The following is a 19,942-nucleotide window of genomic DNA, read 5'->3' on the forward strand; positions in this document are numbered from 1 at the left end:
CTTGACGTCACTGGGTGTGTAACAGTGTGTGAGAGTCAGCATGTGAACACAAGCGAGAACCTGTCGAGCCCCGTCAGCGTCGACTGTGTCACATTACCGGATTGTTAAACACGTCTGTGATCTAATCCGCGGTGACACACTTAACACGCACTGAACAATGTGGGATCCAGCAGTGTTTGCAAGGAGTCGCGCTGCTGTGAAATCTTTTAGATTTGTTGGAATTACTGTTTACTGTTAAAGTGCTATATATAAAAGCAGTGCATGAATGTGTTTGAGATTGGTTGAACAAGCCTTGTAGTAGAAATGGCTTTGAGTGCTTAAACTGAGTAGAAAACTGCCATTGAAGTACCAGTCCATTCCTTAAAAACAGAAGTATATGGAGCCACACACATGCACGCTTTGTGTGTCACACACAAAAAAATATACACGCATACAGCTGCGACTGAGAGCCCCAGCCCTGGCCATTGTTTCCATCTCCGTTTTGGAAGGGGCTGCTGCTTTATCTCCCTCCCTGGAGAAGAAGTTTGGCCCTGGGAATGGGATCATACACACCACCTCCTGTTTACCTCACTTACTTATACAAGTATAACACACAGAGACACACACACACGCACACACCAGTGTAAAGTAACTCAACAGCTGGCCCTGATTTTTCAGATAAAGGCCCAGTGTGACAAACAAGGCCATAATACTCATATGAAATGGCACAGTTCCTTGTTGAGCGTTGCTGAAGGTGAAAGCAGTGGCCACCCTACAGTTACACTTTCATTCACTGTAGTGATCTAATGTTGTGTGGGTTTTAGCTTGCTGCTTAGATTATTAAAAAGCCTCCCGTATGTGTCTGAGCTCCTGGGCAAATACACTCTGCTTATCAGAACAAACCTTTGTTGGTCTGTGAATAAATGCCTGTCAATTAGCAAGACACTGGCAGGTGGACGTGCAGGTGAAAGAACAAACCCTGCCTTACGACATTTAATGATTGAGTGAAAATAATGCAGCAGCTCACCAGTTTAAGCAGCCTTAGCCAAATGCTCTGATCTCACTGTGACCAACATCAGCTAAAGCTTTATTACTATAAAGGAGCTAGTGTTTTCAAAGGGGTTTACCTGCACATACACATGTGTATGTGTGTGTATATGTGTATGTATGTGTATGTATGTGTATATATATTCACCTTACCTAAACCCATCGCTCTCACCCCCCTTGATTTGCGTAATAGCGGAACAGCTTTGCATGACTGACTGTGCCTGGTGTCTCCTAGCTGTTGCTGGTGTAGGGGAAGCTTAGCCTGCACAGGAGCATTTGATTATTCAAAGCACACGCTTCTGCCTGCAGTGCAGTGAGGAGGATAGTTATCAGAGAGAGAAGATGAGAGGTGGGATGAAAGAAGGAGTTTTTTTTTTTTTTTTTCTTTCGTGTGTTTGAAACCTGATTTGCTGTTGAGATTGTTCACATGAAAGAATAGATAATGGCCAAATCAAATCCCTTGAATCTCTTGGCGGGGGGGGGGGGGCACAACAATTTCAGATGTGTTGGTGTGATTGTGAGTGCAAATGGTTTTCTGTCTCTCTGATGTTAGCCCTTGGTCAGATTAGGGACCTGTCCAGGGTGATGGACACCAGCACCCCTACAACCCTCTTAAGAATAAGGGAAACATTTTTCTGATTATTAGGAATATAGTTTCTTTTTGTTCTCAGTAATGAGCCCTGTCTCTAAAAGTAAATAAAATGCATTTGTATAACAATAACAAAGTGCTTCACAATAAAACATAAGAAGATATATAAAAGGTTAACATATCATGTCATTGTAAAGCAATAAAACACAACAAAGTTCTACTGCCAGTGCTGTTTCAAAAGAAAACTTCCTGTCTACTGGAACATGAATTTGTGAAGTTTCACAAACACATGTTCTTTTCCTTTTCTGTTGTAATTCAATTTCGGGTAATAAATCATATATTAAATGGCCTTCTGGTAACCCTGAAAATGAAAGAGAAGCCTTTAACATGGTTTACTTTATGGAAGAGTCTAATTTAACCCAACCATGATGTTTGGGTTAAGTCCTGCCTCAGTAGGTAAACACATGACATCAGTACTGACGGGAATTTGGGGTTAGTGTCAGTGTAAGAAGCACACAGCTCTCAACATGAGATATATAGAGAATATATACACCAAATGCTTTATCTGTGCCTTGTATAATGATCACACCTCAATCATTAAATGGATATTTTACCGACCGTAGCAAACATTAACGATCAGTTACAGGCCTTTGTCCTTTTCATGCACACACGAGTACTATAGTGGTATAAGAACTGTTTGAGATAATAATAATCAGGATAATCATAGATTTATGAATTTGTGTATCATAGATGTCATTGCAGTCATGTAGGATGCAGAATAGCTCACTGACCCATTGCACATGTCATGTGACAAGAGTGTGCATACAGGCATGTGGGCAGAGCAAATAAGGTTTAGTATGTTTAAGCGGATTCTTGATTTGTTTTATTCATTTTCTATGAAAAACAGGCTTTGTAAGAGCAGAAGCAACACCAACTCATTTCTATAAATGTGTGGCCACACTTTTATCATATGACTGGAGTTCAGTGTTTAGCCTCTGGCTTTTTCTTTCTTCTGCTCTTTCACTTCAGTGCTAAAGCCAGGCAACACATGGGGAGAGGAAAATGGGGAAAAGAAGAGAGGAGAGGGGACAGACAAAAAAAGAGGAGGGGGATGACTCAGAGCGCAGTAATGTGGCCCATTGTGGCCCTCAGCATGCAGCTTTGTGTGTTTGTGTCCCCATGGCACTCTTGGCACATGGGGAATGTACAAACAGTCCTCACACGGGCCATTGCATGTGTGCTTTTTCTCTGGAGAACTTCTTATGGTGTATTCAGAGCAAGTTGAGTAATGATGATTAGGGAAACTGATTGTAAAGAGGAAAGAAAAGGAGAATAGAGAATCGCTGGTGTATCAAGGACAGGCACAAGGTGGTGTTCTGCATCAGTTCTGTGGGTCTCATTCCCGACATAGGGATGGTTGTAAAGGACCCCTAGCATACAGGGTTAGTGATGCAAAGGGGCTGGTTAAATCCAAACCACAATCTTTTTCTTAACCTAACCAAGTAGTTTTTGGTGCTTAAACCTAACGAGAAATGAAAGTAAAAAGGGTGACAGAAAAAAAAACAAGTCGGTGAGTGTAAAATAAATGAAACACAGGTCCAAGCGTTGGTTATGAAACTTATGACTTATTATACCGCTACGGCTCTAATCTCCAAATGCGGACTTTGACCCACATTAAATATGAACTGTTACGTCTCGCTGTCCAGCGCTGCTACAGCCATTGTGACAAAGCAAAAAGCAAAAGAAACCCAACCCACCTTGTGCGTGTCTCAGTGACGGTTCTGTTTGACACACTGGAGGGAGAATGCATCGTTTCTGTCAATTATGAGTCGCACGTTTGCTGTTGGTGTCATGTTAGAGTTGGATTTAAAGGAGTTATCTTTTCCAGAACTTTGGGGGATTGTAGCACGCAGCGAGATCCTGGAACGTCACACTGTAATTCAGAAGCAGTCATGCAGAGAAATTCCCAGCTTTCCTCCTATTCCGACATGATCATCACTGTGAATGAGTCATTTCTGTCAGTTATGTGGAGACAATATGTTACTTAAGGTATATACAAGGTATATACAAGAGCTAAGCTAGTTTTTCATGATGCAATCAGAAAGGAATCTTCAGCTCCGTCTACTTTCAGTCCAGTGATCTTCATCAGCATGTAGTTAAAATACAAACAAACATTTGTTTGTATTTTCATTTTTATTTATTTATCTATTTTGAAACATTTTTTGGGGCTCTTCCTTAATGAGTTACAATTGGCTATTTGAGTCAGATGAAGCCCTGTTCCCCCCCGCCGGCTTCTTGTCATGAATCAGTAAGTTGCACGCAGAGTGAATTGGGTCCGGTGTTTCAGTCGGCTTACCTTCCCGTCCCTGTGCCAAGGAAAGGGAGAGGAGGAGGAGAAGGGTGGTGGTTGATGCAGACAGGAGCTGCTACCAACAAAAGACTGGTTCAGAAAGAGTAGTGTGCGCCTCCTTTATCCCCAGACCCCTCTCTCATGCCTGGTTACGGCTCTCAAATTACCTCTCCATCCTCCGTGATGCTTGGAGGAGAATGAGATGCTTTGTCCTTGCGCTCCTGTACACACACACAGACACACACATTACACATAACCTTTTACCATTTTCGTTTATTTTAGCTTGATCTATGTGCTGCATGCACTTTTAATATCATGCACAAGAGTGCCTAACAACAGTTTTTGTGCGTCATTAGCTTAATGATTTTTTTTGTGATGATCTTTATGATTAAGTGTTTTCCAACTTTATTGCGTGTATGTTATAATCTATGTGCTTGATGTGTCAATGTGATGATTCGCACTCCCTCCCCTTCCAGTTTCTCTGGTTTACACAGAAATCTGTGGTATTTAGAAAACAGCACGCCGGGAATGTAAACTTGATGGCTTTGCTTTCCAGGACTACACGGGTACACAAGAACACTTTACCAGAAAAGCATGAGTCAGGCAGTACCACCGAAGCTGTACTAATTCAGAGGCTTACATTAAGTTTTTGTTCAAAATCCATGCTGGGAATCAGCATCTAACCAATCACCAGTAATTTTACAATTAATCAGCAGTAAGTCATAGCTGACCAAAAAGACTGCGTGAAGACTACTACTGACTACTGTAGAAATCTCACAGATGACTTAGTTTTCTTAGTTTTTAAAAGTTAATCCAGTAAAAGTAAGAAAAGTATATGGGCATCTGTGCAGAGCATGTTACTTGGAAGAGATTTCTTCAATCATTTGTTTGGCAAATCTCGCCCTACTTGTTTAAGCAGCCACTCAGACTGGCACAGATTCACTGCATTTTGCTTGTCTTCAATGCTCAGGCTCATGCAATAAATAAAGCAACCTTTGTTTGCCAGTAGATGTTTATTCATATTAGGTTACTCGATGCTCAAAATGCTTTCCTAGTATCACCTTTCAAACAGGAAGCTCATCAAATCCAGGAAGAAAGAAGCTTTTGCATCTGACCTTCAGTGTGCCTTTTGCAGAGATCATGATAGTAAAACGATTTTCATTATTTCCACTGATAATCTTGATGCAAAATCTCTCGACTTGTTTTGAATCTTTTACGACATGTGTGTATGCAGTCACATTCACACTTTAACAGTTAAACAGATGAGACTTTCTAGAAGAAGCCGGAAATTTCAGACAATTCCCCACTGTTCACAAGTGATTTACTTGGACGTAATTCTAGTGACGGCATGAGGGCATAGTTTACTTTACTGCGTTATTTACATTTCATTTGTGCTTCTTTTACTCATCCTTGTTTTGCTTTCTTTCTTTATGTCTGCCAAGCCCAGCGGTTAGCTGACGTCATGGGTTTTGCTTAATTCCTTGTAGTCCTGGCACAGAGCTGTCAGTCACTCCTGCAATTTATTATGTGACATTTGTGTTTCAGAGACCACAGCTTTCTTTTCTTTAAATCCAGCATGGTGCACTGTAAAGAGCAGGGATGATTATCATATTTATTTATTTTTTTTGTGGACTCCATCTTTTCACCAGCATGTGACCTCACTGGGGTTAAAAATAGAACAACCAGCACAGTAACGCGTTTGTTCCATCACGAACGCTGTCAGCACAAAAGGAAAAATTCCTGCGCTACACCAACTTGTTGTTAGGATCTAATGAGGGCAGAAACGTTGACGTCTTTACGTGCCCGTTGCCATGGCAGCCCCTCATTAAACACCTCATCATTTTCAAAAAGGTGGGGTCCTTACAGAGTCCCGTGCCTGACATGTTAACAAGGATGGTGGGATTTATGGTGCAGCCTCAGGGGTGTGTCTGACTGAGATAAAAAAGCAGAAAGTGAAGTACAGGTGTACCTCCACCCATTATCACCCTCATTCTCAAGAGTGTGGCGTCCGCGCACACGTGCACTTTTTGGGGGGGGGGGGTTACACAGCAAGATGTGGATGCTCAAACAATGTGTGTTGTTTGAAGGGATACAACATGTTTCCTGTCTGCTATAAAATGCCTGGATCGGGTTCCTGTTGTGATAGCCAGCTTCTGCTGCAGAAACACATCACTGTGGAGGACCATGTAAGGCTATGGAGGTCACACTGTTTACAGAGCATGCGGTGTACACAGCGACGCTGACGTCCAAGTTCTTGTCACTGGAGATTGGCCCAGCTGATTCTGAAGAGCTGCGGTGTTGTTTTTTTTTGTTTTTTTTTTTATGTTGTGTGTGTTGCTCTTAATGCTGTTTTGAAAATTATTCAGCCGTGTTGCCAAAAGGTCACAACTGGTGTTCTTTGCATACGCAGCTAGGGAAATTCAGTGGCTTTTGTGAACTGGATGTCTAAACTACATGGTTAGTTTTTTAAATAAAATTGGAAACTTTTTTTTGTCTTTGACTTAACACTTTCATTTGTGTGTGTGTGTGCATGTGTCTGTGTCTGTGCTTGTGTATTCAGTGACAATTCTAAGTGCCTTATTTGAACATGTCTTACTCTCCTTCCTCAGGCCCATATTTTATGTTTATACATCCTTTACACCTTCAAAAAGCTATAAACCATATGCTCATGCCAAGTTTGCAATTTCCTGTTGTGGCGATAACAACAAATTGAAATAAAAGGATAATATTTCTCTTATTAATCCTAAAACATGGCCGCCTCTAATTCATTTAATCCACCAAGTTAAGTTGAGTTAATAAAAGTCTGCAATAGTAATGTAAAATGATTGATGCAGAGCTTCCTGCCGTAAGGTAGTCAGAATAGTTTTTTTTTTCTTTGTTTGTTTGTCTGAGGTTTTGCAGTTTCCCTGTATTGTCTGAAACAAAATTAGCAATCATCATTTCTCGCCAAGCAGCCGACAGAGTACAAGTTACATCCGAAGCATCATGCACATTCAGTGAATTCACAACATCTAAGCTTTGTCAAATGCAGTAAAAGTGAGGAGGATAAAGATCGAAATTTGCTGTTTGTAAGCTGCATAGCTATGGCTAGCTGGCACCGAAGAAGCGGCTGCATTCATTGTGCATGCCCGAGCATACATTCTTGCGTGGCTTGGTGGTCGATGATGGCTGGTGCAGAGCTTCAGGAGGGGAAGTGATGGGGAAGATGAAAAGCAGAAGCAACTAGCGAACTAAGCAGGACATAAAAGTCTCTGTTCTTCACACATGCAGTGCCTTTTATATAAAGAGGGTCTATATTTAGAAGCACTGTTCTGTAGCTGTTTGACATAACCTCAACTTTGAAATGGCGCTGACTGAACTGGACATCAGTGGTAATGCTTTACATGTATGCAGTAATGCTTTGGTTAGATTGTAATGACCTGTAGCCGATGTGCTTACTCAAATAAAACATGAAATAAAATCTACGTGCTGCTGCTCCTGCTGCTGTTTTAGTAGAATAAATTTTGGCTCGTCTTTCATTCATTCCTCAGAACAACTCATCATTAGAGGAGGCGAAAGTAGCCGATGTGTACGAGGAGTATTAAGTTAAGCAAAATAAAGTTTTTCGTCCCTTCTAGAGTTTGAAAAACTTGTAGAATATTTGAAAAAATGATCTAAACTGCCTGCACTTGTTTGATGTCAGATAAAAATCGCTCTCTTTACCACTGTGCATGTGACCTGCTTTATATGACCAAAACCTGAGGTGATTGACAAGGAAATAAAGTAAGAGAGGAAATGGCAAGCATTGATGTGACCTCAAGTGTGCATGGGTCTGGGTTTTGTTTTTGTTTGTTTCTTTTTTTTCTCTCCAAGCTAAAATTTCCCAAAAGCCAATACTTTGATGGTATCTGTGTGAGGGCACAAACTGAGATGCTTTGTGTATAAAGAGCACATCACTTATTGTGTTTGGATCATTTTGTGTGTGAGTCTGTGTTCCTGTGTAATCTGGTTTAAAAAAATAAATTAATTAATTTAAAAAAAAAATATATATGTATGTATGTATATATATATGTATATATATATATATATATATATATGCGCGCGCTCTCTCTCATTAAAGTTGCAACAGCACACAAAGGCCCACATTAACAAAAAAGTTGATGTGGCATTGTTTAGGGTGACAATGGTCACGTTTGCTTGGGTTATGAATTTAGATACATGGCTGTTCACGATTGCCTTCTGAAACTACTTGAACAGCTTCCTGTCAACCACATCTGTTCATGTAATGCCACCGCTTACATGAGAGCAGCAATTGATCCGTGTGAGGCTGCTTGCTGTGAGTTGGTCTTTGATTGAAAAAATGAAAACAGTTTGTTTCTTAAGACACTATTTGTTATTACAGGTTGTTATAGCAATCTACAGATGTGTATCAGTAGCATGTTTTAGATGTTTTCAGTCAGTGACAGTGTTGGACTGCAAGGCAGCTTAGCACCAGACTTACCACGAAGCCATGTTTTTTTTTTTTGTTTTTTTTTTCCCAAAAATGCAGAATATGATTGGGCATTTTCTTGCAGAAAGAAACCGCTGTCGTGACACCGTTTATTACTCAATAGTCCTTGTTGCTCATTAATAATGGTGCCTCCATAGGGTTGAGATATGATCTAATATGTGATTTTATTAAATTTTTTTGTTGTTTATTTCAGGTTGTTTTTACTCACTTTTAAGACCTGTTAAGGTCCAGATTATTTTTTTATTATGTCCATAAAATCTTAGTATCGAAAATTTATTTATTTTTTACCGTAACTGTGTGCTATCATATAGCCTGTTATTTAATAATGTCCCGATTAGATCACGAATCAAACCTTCTGAACAAAGTGTGTTAGTCAAGTCAGTGATGAAGTGAGAGATCTATCTTCCAACTTTACCGTGACATCTTGAGTGAGAGGGTGTGAACCACACTAAAGACAATGTCGGCCTTTATTAGTTTACTTTATAAGGCAGTTGCTGTCCTGTTTCTCATCAGTGTGTAGACAGAAAAAAAGGAGGAAGGAAGACTAATCAATAAAAGAGGCCATTAAAGGACAGTTAGTATTGAAGAGGAAATTAAAGGTGACGGGAAAACAAAGGCAGGGGACATAAAGAAATCCTAGTTCATAATTCATTTCACTCATAATGGCTTCATTGACCTGAATAGTAGAGGGAACACTAGGCAACCTGATCCCTGGTACCTCAGAGAAAGCAGCTACAGATCCACCCCTTCTGCAGCCAAACCTCATCACACTATACTACACCTAACTATATACTACAATACCATCAGGTGTTTGTGCACACAATGTACACAAACAGATATATTCAGACTCCACATCTTGTAAGAATATAGCTTTTAACCTCACAGCAAAATATACAGTGTATGATTGTAAGGCAAATGTTTAAATTTCTCAGCATGCTGACATAGATGAAAATAATTTGTGGTACTTTATTCTTATTCCACCATTACAAAAAAAAGAAAATAAGTTTTTTTTTCTTTTGAGGTAGCAGTGGTTTTACAGAGCTTGGATTTTGTGCTTTTCAGCCTATCTGTAAAGGCTTGTGGTGTGCAGAGACGTGGCAGCTGCAGTTATGATTATTGCATTGTGTATGTTTTGGACGGTACAATGTGCAGAATAATATGACTAGCTGCCTTGATTTGCCTGCTAAGAGGCGAGCTGTGACATCAACAGCGTGAGGTTAATCGCAGAGAGGCTGGCATCAAATAGCGTCACGGGGCTCATAGAAGACGGCTGTCTGTGGATTTGGAAAGAGCTTGGAGTCTTCTCTGATCTGGGCTCTGTGGGTGTTTTGTAATTACTAATGGCTGCAGTTGGTCTTAGTTGTGGCAATCCCTGGTACCGATGCATGTAGCTATTACATGATTCACTCCCATCAGACATCAATCTGTGTGTGATTGCGGGTTTTTAAGTCTGTACTTGGGGAAAGGTTGGAGCCTCTGCTCATTTGTATCTGCAACGTCGGCTTGACTCAAAGCCAAAAACTGCTGTGCCAGAGTGTTGGGAATAAAGGGTCATTTAACTCAAATTAGAAAACTGAACAAATAGAAACCGAACCATAAAAACATTAAGAACATTAAGATGGTTTCAATTACAACAATTGAATTGCAATTGTTGTAATTGAAACCGTCAAATTGCAACATTTCGTTTGTAATCTGCACGATTAATAGAAGTGTTTTCACAGCAACTAATATTCAAGACTGCGTCTCCACTGTTTTTCTTTCTCATAGTAACTAAACAGACATGAGATGTAGTAGTAGTAGTGATAATGAGAATGCCTATGCCTCACTCTTTTTACTGAACCTCACATAAAGCTATGCAGAAAGCTTCCTGCTTTCACCACTATTGTTGTTCAAATAGGGTCCCACCCTCACGCCAGCATCCACTTGGTTAGTTGACTAAAAAGAAGGACCTTTAATACGGTCCCTGGTAAAAGCTACATTTGTGAGTGACGAAGCCGCTTCACTGCCTGTGAAACCCGTCTCCTGGGGTGGACATCTCTCAAAATTCTGGTGTAGGTATTTTTTTTATTTTTTTTTTAATCCACCGTTTCAGTGTATACATCAACACTCAAACTTTAGAAAAGGATGCCCCATAAAAACCAAAACGACAGCCATGTGAATTTTTTATTTTATTTTTCTGCAGCCACTCCATTGTTTCAAGCTTTATAATACTTTGGTATCAGAGAAGTTCACAGTCTGCAAGCTGTCCAGATCCTTTGGCTGCAAAACAAGCCAAAATCATCACTCCCCCCACCTCCGTGCTCAACAGTTGTTTGTGCGGATATGCCGTGTTTGGTGGCACACGTGCATCACGGCAACACAGCTCCACTTTGGTCTCATCTATCCAGGGGACATTGCTCTGGAAGGTTCAGATGCACCTTTGCAAAGCTAAGCTGTGCTGCCTTGTTCTTAATAGAGAGAAGATGTTTTCTGATTGGTAACCCTTCAAAAAAAGCCATACTTGTTCAGTCTTGTTCTAACTGTACTATCTTGAACTTTATTCTGTATTTAAGGCTTGTGGCTTTTTTATTTTAGTTCACTCTCACCACTCTTATCACAAACAAAATCTTAAAAGCTCCTTGCCCAACATAAAAAGCCAGACAGAATTACCAACTATGTTTTTTTTTTTGTTTTTTGTTTTTAAATCAAGGGTGTGTGTTCATGTCTAATGTTCAAGCCCTTATACCTGTGACTTTTCTGGTTGCAGTGGATGCTGGAGACCTTTAAGTAAATGCCACTATATGTGCTTTTTGTGACTTTTTGTTGACTGTGTGGTCAGTAGCAGCAGGCCAATGTCGGGGCGTGGTGAACTCACTGTGTAGCTTGGCAGCAGTACAGGCCAGGCCTGGATTTCAGATGTGGTGATGTGGAGTGGCTGTTGGGGAAACAGAGGCAGACTGTCTATGTGCAGAGGAGGGGAAAAAAAGGGAAATGAGGGGCAGAAGAGAGGGTGTGTCTGGTGGTGGTTGTGTGTGTGTGTGTGTCATTGTGTTGTTTCAAGTTGGAGACCTGGGTTCCCTTTTCTGTAAGCGATTAGAACTTAGCCAGAAGCGGCAAAGAGTGTGTCTGTGTGTTTATTTTTTATATATTTGTTTCTCTTCATCTTTCTGGTTTCATTTATGCTTACTTAAAAAAACAAATTATTATAAAAGCACGCAAAGGTCCTGCTCCGTCTCTTTCTTTGGTGTCCTGTGTGGTGTGGCCACTGAAGTGAGCCAGACTGCATTAACTATTCAAGAGAGCAGGGTTTCCCTATGACAGCCTCTCTCGCTCTGCTGACTTCTGATTGACACGCTCATCCCTCATATCTCTGAAAGAACTTCATGGAAACACCTACGCGCGCTTGTGTGTGCCATTGTGCGACTGACAGGAAAAGGGGATAAAGTTTCTCCTTTGTCTTGCCTTCCATGTCGACCGACTTGCTTGATTTGTGGAAATCAGCTTGTGTTTCTTGTTTAACAGCGATAGCATCAGCATGTGTTTGCGTGTTGGCAGTTATATATCCCTGCAGCGTTACATAGCAGAGCATGCGAGAATTAGTTGGAAACATACAGTAGAAGTTATGCTTGAGAACATGCATAGACATGTTCACACTTTATAATAGCGGGAGAATCTTATAACAGATCTTGTTACTGTTAATGGCAAATGGAATGAGGTGACTTAAGTTGTAGCTTTAAGTACATAATGGACTAAATTTGCATTGCTAGCAGAAACTCTAACAGCCAACCCTTAGATACTTTATTTAGTAGCATTAAAAATAGGCTGGTGTGTTGAGTGGTCTGTGTTGGCAACAATGAGGCCTTGCTCGAAATTCAGTCGTCTGTCTTTAAAGGGGATCAAAGTGGACACAATGTTCAAGATTAGTTTTCCTTGAAGGGTCATAAAAATGCTATCCTTGTATATTATATTTAAAATAAAAAAAAAAAACAGAATGACTAAATAAAGTTTGTCTTGTCCTACAGCAAATGTCCATTCATTATCTTTCTAGTTTCAGGAGCTGAGTCATTTATTTGTCATTCATTATTTTGAATGAAATATGACTTAATCAAGGTTCTGCCTTGGCTGCAGTTGATTCTCCTAACCTCTGTTTTTGTATTTTCTAGTTCCCAGAGTGCGGCTTTTATGGCATTTATGACAAGATATTGCTGTTCAAGCATGACACATCTACCAACAACATACTACAACTAGTTAAAGCTGCCAGCGACATCCAGGAGGGAGATCTGGTGGAGGTAGTGCTCTCTGGTAAGCTCTTCTCTTCTCTTCTCTTCTCTTCTCTTCTCTTCTCTTCTCTTCTCTTCTCTTCTCTTCTCCTCATTCCATAAGATAACCATATCAAAAACAAAATCATCTTTCCATTTGTCTTATCTATCTTTAATTACTTCATTGTTTTCATCCTTATCTGCTTATTTTACTACAGGTCCTACTTTACACTACCCTAATCTGTTCTTTCATTGTTTCAGGCTGTAATTTCCCTCGTGTCCGCAGTCAGAAACTTGATCTATTTTTCCATCCCGCTTGTATCTCATTCATCTAATCGTTTTCCATTTTGCTCCCTTACAATACCGTGATTGTATCTTGTCCTAATGTGACGTGTTATCTATTTTAGCGGCAGCTACGTTTGAAGATTTCCAGATTCGGCCCCACGCGCTCAATGTGCACTCGTACCGGGCCCCGGCTTTCTGTGATCACTGTGGAGAAATGCTGTTTGGGCTGGTTAGACAAGGACTGAAATGTGATGGTGAGGGAAATAATGAGAAGAAGTGTGAATAGCACTAGACGCTCATATAGTGAAACAAATTTGAACACTCAGTAAATATGGTCCATCTCTTTGCTCCCCCCCTTCTTGGATGCATGCTGCCCCCTGCAGGTTGCGGGCTAAACTACCACAAACGCTGTGCATTCAGCATCCCGAACAACTGTAGTGGGGCTCGCAAACGGCGTCTGTCCACCACGTCGCTGAGCAGCAGCCAGTCCCTGCGCCTTTCGACCACTGAGTCGGTGTACAGCGTTGGGACAGCCTCCACCTGCGCAGAAGAAGCGAGTCTTATTCGCTCACACACTCAAATGGTACTGCCTCATTTATCCACATAATGCTGAAGTCACTTTTAGAATTCTTTCAAGTGCCACATTTTCTGAAACACTGAGTAGATTCCTCAGACATTCCTAATTCCCAAACACTTTTCATTAAACTTCATTAAGCAATATTTTTTTCCTTCTCTGTGTACGCTTTTGAGATATTCATCTGAAACTCTTCCTGTCTGACTGCATTCCGCTAAAGGGGCATTGCACTGCAATATCAGTGAACTTTAAGTAAATAGATTAGGTCCGTTGAGGCTATAATACTTACTGCTGCTGATTTCCCCTGTTCAGCAACTCTATTTGCAAAGAAGATGTAGAAAAAACATTTAATTAGATGGGCAGTAACACTTATTACTGACTGATTTCCCCTGGTTATTGGCTCCCAATTTAAAAAGAAGTAGGAAAGGCGTCTAATTGGAGAGACCACACATGCACATGCTGGCACGGACACGCATATATATGATGTACCAGATAAAATCATAAACATATGACGAGTTAATTATCACCCAAAACTACAGCCTCCTGTGTTTTTTAAGCCATTTTCAGCTGGAAATTTAGTTACAATAGGAAGATGTTTTCAGAGAAGGAACTGAAAACAGTGTAAACACTCCGTCCAACAACAAAGAACAGACAGATACACAGCGACTCGAGGGTGAACAAAGTTTCGCATTCAACAGCTAAGGAGTCACATATTTCCCTTGGGTGTTGTTTGAAAACAAAAACAGAGCAAAAAGAAACTCATTATAAGGGACTTTTGTGAATAGGGAGATCCATATGTTCCATAGAGTCACTCAGCTGTTTGCTGACAAATTCACTGATCAAATCAACAGTTATTAAGGTTCGGAGGCTATAAGCTAAAGTGAAGTAATTAATTATTTTGGCTACAGGCTGAATAGCTTCCAAAGGTTTTGATTTAAGCACCTCAACAATTGTGACTGTCGCTAAAAATTTGTTTCCTATTTATTCTGCCAGCCACGGACAGCTAGCGACGCCCGGCGTTTTTACACGGGGCGACCAGTTCATCTCGACAAGATGCTGATGAGCAAGGTAAAGGTGCCCCACACGTTCGCTGTTCACTCATACACTCGACCGACGGTGTGCCAGTACTGCAAGAGGCTTCTTAGAGGACTTTTCCGACAAGGGCTACAGTGCAAAGGTGAGCGCAGCTGAACAGAGTGTCTTCTTTGTATGACCTTCAGTGGGATGCAGAATGCTCACTGGTCTTTCTGGTTTACCTGAACTGTTTCTGCAATCTTCTCAGATTGTAAGTTCAACTGCCACAAACGATGTGCATACAAAGTTCCTAATGACTGCCTTGGCGAGACCATTGGAGGTGAGTAAAGATGAATGTATTAGCTTTTGTGGTGTGTGTGTGTATTACTTTGTTAACCCTGCATGGATTTGATAGCATGTGTTTCCATTGTCAGAATTAGGTTACTTGAGAGTATAACACTTTATCTAACAGCTCTGAAACTCACTATACTAATCTTTTTATCTTCTCAGAAAACAGAAGTAACTCTGGTAAGTATTCTTGGTGTTGGTTTGCAACAAAGTGAACTAGCTTCTGTAGCATTTTAGAATTAGACGAATGGTAATAGCATTTGTTTCATAGTATATTTAAGGCTAAGCTGCACTTAAACCCTTCTCTTGTTTGTTTTTTGGCTCAGACATGTTGAGTCCCACTGCGGACCCCGAGGTTCCAATGGACTTTAGCAGCGAGTATGACGGCTCTGACAAGTCTTCAATAGATGACTCGGACGAGGCCTGCAGCATCCCTGGTTCCTTTTCACCTGACAACAATCAGGACGGAACTAATGGAGATCAAAGGTGTGAGATGTTTTGGATAAGAATATTATAGACAGACTGATAGAAATGTAATTACCGTAAACTCATATTTTACCTGCTGACTACCTTAATGCTGTCCTTTTCCTTCTAGTGTTTACATCCCTTTAATGAGGGTGGTACAGTCTGTGAGACAAACAACCCGTCGATCCAGCACAGCTATAAAGGAAGGGTGGATGGTTCACTACAGCAATAAAGACACACTGGTAAAAACACTACCCATGATTCCTGTACTGCCTTCTTTCTAAAAACAATACATGAACCACTCTGAAATTCTGCTAGTAGTGGAACACTTGGAGACTTAAATTAATTTATTGTAGATGCATGAACTCGCTTTCTTCACTTTCTCTTCTATGATTTATGGCAGTAAATTCCTTCTAGACATCTATTTTTTCTGTCTAGCAGCTTGTTGTGCAGCCATTTCCACCTTGATGAGGTGCCCGCTTTCATGCACTTTATTGCTTTCTTTTCCGTAATATTTCTGTGTATGAGGCTGAAGCACTCAGCAGATATAATAATTTCAACCTAAAATCCATTTCCTGCCTTCTTTCTCTTAAGATCTAAAATCTATATTTGACTTTCTAGGGCAATTTATTTACCTTTTCATTACTTGTTTTGTTTTTTTTCCTTGTTTTTTTTCCCCCTCGCTGGCTGAACTAACACTCTTCGTTCACTTTTTCTTTCTCTCGATTCCCACCTGTTTATCTGGTAGCTTAAATTCCTTTTCATCCTTCTTCTCCTTTGGCATTTGGTGACATCCCCTTTCATTCCTGAAATTTACCCCCCGCTCCATGCCCCATCCTTTATACTCTGTCCTCGCCACACCACACTCATTTTTGTTGTCCCATCCCAACATCTCACCCTACTCCAACCCCCAACAGAGAAAGAGGCACTACTGGCGTCTGGACTGTAAGTGCATCATCCTTTTCCAGAATAACACCTCCAACAAATACTACAAGGTAACGACAGCTTTTGTCTTAACAAGCTAAGATTCATTTAAAGTCTGCAGCCCTTTTCTTTTGCTAACCCGTTCATTCATCCACCTGCAGGAGATCCCTCTTTCTGAGATCCTGGAGTTGCGTCCTGCTTCTAACTTCAGTCTCGTCTCCCAAGGCACCAATCCCCACTGCTTTGAGCTTATCACAGCCACTATGTGCTACTTTGTAGGGGAGGATCCCAACACCCTCCCCTCTGTGACCCAAAGCCACCCCCAGACTGTCCCACAGACACCTCCCTCCCCAAGCCAGGTGGCGCCCAACAGTGGCATTGGACGTGAGGTGGCAAAAGCATGGGAGAGCGCCATTCGACAGGCCCTTATGCCAGTCATCTTTCAGGACGCACCGCCAGCTGCGGGGAACATGCCTCACAGTAAGTTGAGAAACAGGTTGATGAAATTGTTTTGTGGAAGATTGTATTGCCAAGATGAAAAGACATAATTTAGAACTATTACACTGCATAACCTATGCTTTGTTCCTATCACTGTTTTTCTTTTCCAGGACAAGCTTCTGTCAGCATATCTGTGTCCAACAGTCAAATCCAAGAGAATGTGGTATGACTTGTGGTCTAATTAAGTAACTTCTGTCAATATTGACATCAATTATACATTAAGCATTATGCATGAAATATTGCATCCCTACAGGATATTGGCACAGTGTACCAGATTTTTGCTGATGAAGTGCTTGGATCTGGGCAATTTGGAGTAGTGTATGGAGGTATGGAGACCTACATCCGACAATGGAATTGATCAGTCCATTGATTTGATGGTTAAAGTGCTTTGCTGAAAGCAGTGGTGTCTAAAGTTTGAAGCTAACAAGAAGCAAGATTGTATTTCACAACCTCTGTGTATCATGCACTGTGCTAAAATGTGTTTTTAAAGTTGATCTGATTTGACACATAATAGGTTGTTTACAGGTTTTAAGGAGTGTTTTAGTCAGTTTTCACAAGTGATGTTTCTCATGCCAGCATTAGTCCAGAGTAAGTGTTAGAAAATGGAATAAAAATCTGGGTGTGTAGAGATAGATGTATATGTATCACAAGTTAGCATTTTAATTGTTAAAGTTCATGTCAATATAGTTAGAAAAGACTGAACAAGTATGATGTGCTAGAAAGGGATGCCAGGGGAAAACTGTATAAAAAAAATTAAAAAAAAAGAACAAAGCACCGCCGCTTAGGTTTGCAAAGTTGCATCTAAGCAAACCACAAGAAATCTGGAACAATGTCCATTAGACGGACAAAGCCAAAGAGAAGACGTTTGGCCATAATGCTCAGCACCATGTTTGGCGATAACCAAACACGGCAACAAATTGCCACAATGATGTGCATGGAGTATATATGTATGTATATTCAGTTTACTGTCACAATGTAAACAATCTGTTACTTGCACAAACTCCCTTCAGGAAAGCACAGGAAGACGGGGAGAGACGTGGCCGTCAAAGTCATCGACAAGCTTCGTTTTCCAACCAAGCAAGAGAGCCAACTGAGGAATGAGGTGGCCATCCTGCAGGTAAACGCACGCATTTCACTGGACTTTCTCTCAGAAGAAATCATGTTAATGATTACGTCTAAAAGTGTCTGTGCAGGTTCTTAATCGTTCAGATCATGGTCGTCTAAGAAGCTTGAAAAGAAAGCGACTGCACTTCTCATCCAAGAAGCATTTTGTGCTAAAACCACTATTAATCATGTGAGTCATTAAATGAGCCAAGGTGTGGGAAAAAAAGGCAGAGGTCATTGCTAGCAGAGGTTTCGGGTAAACCCACTGTGAGACCTTGCCAAGAGGTCATATGTCCTATTGAGGTCACAGTCAGCCGCCTAAAATACAGTCTTGACATTCTTTCCCAAGCACCTCAGCCCGCACTCACAACCTGCGTTAGGTGATCTCAACAGGTCACGTGATACTGTGGTTTTACCTGAAACATCTGGTGGCAATGACCCATGCCTTTTTTCTTTATCTTTTTTTACACCTCGACTCATGTGATGACTCACACGATTAAAAGTGGGTCAAAGACTCTTAAGAGACGACCCCCACTAGGGTTTAAATACCTGGGACTCTCCACCGTTTGGTTTTAGAACTGAAGAAGCATTTTGCCTGAAAGGTGAAATGTCTCCACAAAACTTAATCCAAATGCTTTCTTTCCAAGCTCATTATGCCTGAAAGAAAGTAAAAAACCATTTGTAATATTAAAAGCTACCATTAAACACAGTGAGACAGTAATAATGTAATAGTACTCTGTGCTTTGTAGTATCACAATAACCAGATTTTAATCTACACTATTAAAAAAGGTCAGTTTTGCTTATTTAAATGATTAATTTCTAATTATTTTACCTCGCAGTCATTGACAGTATTTAAATAAGTAGTACTGTTTCTCCTTTCCTTATGTGATTGCAACTTCTGAAACGAGCAAAAATGAAAGTTTGCATATAGAATTCAACTAAATGACACGACTGTATAAAACCATTTAACATTTTCATTCATGCCAAATATGTGACAGGGAAAGTCTTCACATTAACAACGTCTGTTTAAAATATATATTTTTGAAAAATAACAACGTATGTTTGATTTCACCTTCTTGGGCGGCAAACTTTTTTCCCCAGCAGATGGAGGTAGTGGTGCACTAGTCAGTCTGAACTTCCCCCTTCAGCTCGGCATTTTACACAAATGCAGTTATGCAGTCATTATTATTTATGGAACATATGTCATATGTGTGACTTCTGCGGAATACTTATATTGTTTGCCAAAACCGAGTTTATAAATTTTCTGTTCTCTGCTTCCTTCTCCTGTGGTTTACTGTCTGGTTTTCACGGTCTGGTCCTTTCTGTTTATCCCCTCCTGTGACGTTCTTCCTGTTTTGCCCAATTTATATTTGCTTCTTAGATTCACACTCTATCACAGTTTATTTCTGGTATTTCATCTTTTTACACACAACATATTTTTTCCTTATCGTCCGCCTTCTCACCACACTCCCCTCACCCTTCTGTTGTTTCTCTCAGAGTTTACGTCATCTGGGCATTGTAAACCTGGAGTGTATGTTTGAAACCCCAGAGAAAGTGTTTGTGGTCATGGAGAAACTACACGGTGACATGCTGGAGATGATTCTCTCCAGCGAAAAAGGCAGATTGCCCGAGAGGCTCACAAAGTTCCTCATCACGCAGGTGTGTATGCATTTTCAAATAAGTCCCATAGCGGTAGAGAGTGGGTAGTAGAGGCCCACAAGACTAAAATGGCATTCTGATGCTGCAGTGTTTCGCTGCATGCTTCCTCTGCTGTCATGATGAACATTTACTGAACCTTACATTTCTGCATATTCTAAAACGAAGCTTTGCTGTGTTTGATTTTGTTTCGGATCATCTTGCTCCTGTGGTTTTGGGTATGCACATGACGTCGGTGTGCATGCAGATTCTTGCAGCTCTGAGGCACCTGCACTTTAAGAACATTGTTCACTGTGACCTAAAACCTGAAAATGTGCTACTTGCCTCTGCCGATCCCTCCCCACAGGTAAAAACACACACACACACACACACACACACACAC

General features: G+C 40.7%; 1 protein-coding gene across 2 annotated transcripts in view; it reads left to right on the top strand.

Annotated features, from left to right (window-relative positions):
- The window catches only part of prkd2 (protein kinase D2), a 28,740-nt gene that overhangs the window by 5,416 nt on the left and 3,382 nt on the right, over positions 1 to 19,942 (top strand). The window contains exons 2-16 of one of the 2 annotated variants that reach the window (XM_042218070.1): positions 12,597 to 12,735; positions 13,100 to 13,231; positions 13,361 to 13,560; positions 14,545 to 14,728; positions 14,834 to 14,905; positions 15,076 to 15,093; positions 15,240 to 15,399; positions 15,509 to 15,620; positions 16,296 to 16,373; positions 16,464 to 16,782; positions 16,911 to 16,963; positions 17,054 to 17,126; positions 17,811 to 17,917; positions 19,402 to 19,563; positions 19,808 to 19,906. In XM_042218070.1, the coding sequence (XP_042074004.1) occupies positions 12,597 to 12,735; positions 13,100 to 13,231; positions 13,361 to 13,560; positions 14,545 to 14,728; positions 14,834 to 14,905; positions 15,076 to 15,093; positions 15,240 to 15,399; positions 15,509 to 15,620; positions 16,296 to 16,373; positions 16,464 to 16,782; positions 16,911 to 16,963; positions 17,054 to 17,126; positions 17,811 to 17,917; positions 19,402 to 19,563; positions 19,808 to 19,906 (1,908 nt within the window). The remainder of the gene's footprint in view (positions 1 to 12,596; positions 12,736 to 13,099; positions 13,232 to 13,360; positions 13,561 to 14,544; positions 14,729 to 14,833; positions 14,906 to 15,075; positions 15,094 to 15,239; positions 15,400 to 15,508; positions 15,621 to 16,295; positions 16,374 to 16,463; positions 16,783 to 16,910; positions 16,964 to 17,053; positions 17,127 to 17,810; positions 17,918 to 19,401; positions 19,564 to 19,807; positions 19,907 to 19,942) is intronic. The other variant, XM_005915788.3, reaches the window with a different exon arrangement.

The sequence above is a fragment of the Haplochromis burtoni genome, unplaced genomic scaffold, assembly GCF_018398535.1.
Source record: "Haplochromis burtoni strain Fernald_Lab_line unplaced genomic scaffold, NCSU_Asbu1 Contig_15, whole genome shotgun sequence".
NCBI classification, from domain to species: Eukaryota; Metazoa; Chordata; class Actinopteri; order Cichliformes; family Cichlidae; genus Haplochromis; species Haplochromis burtoni.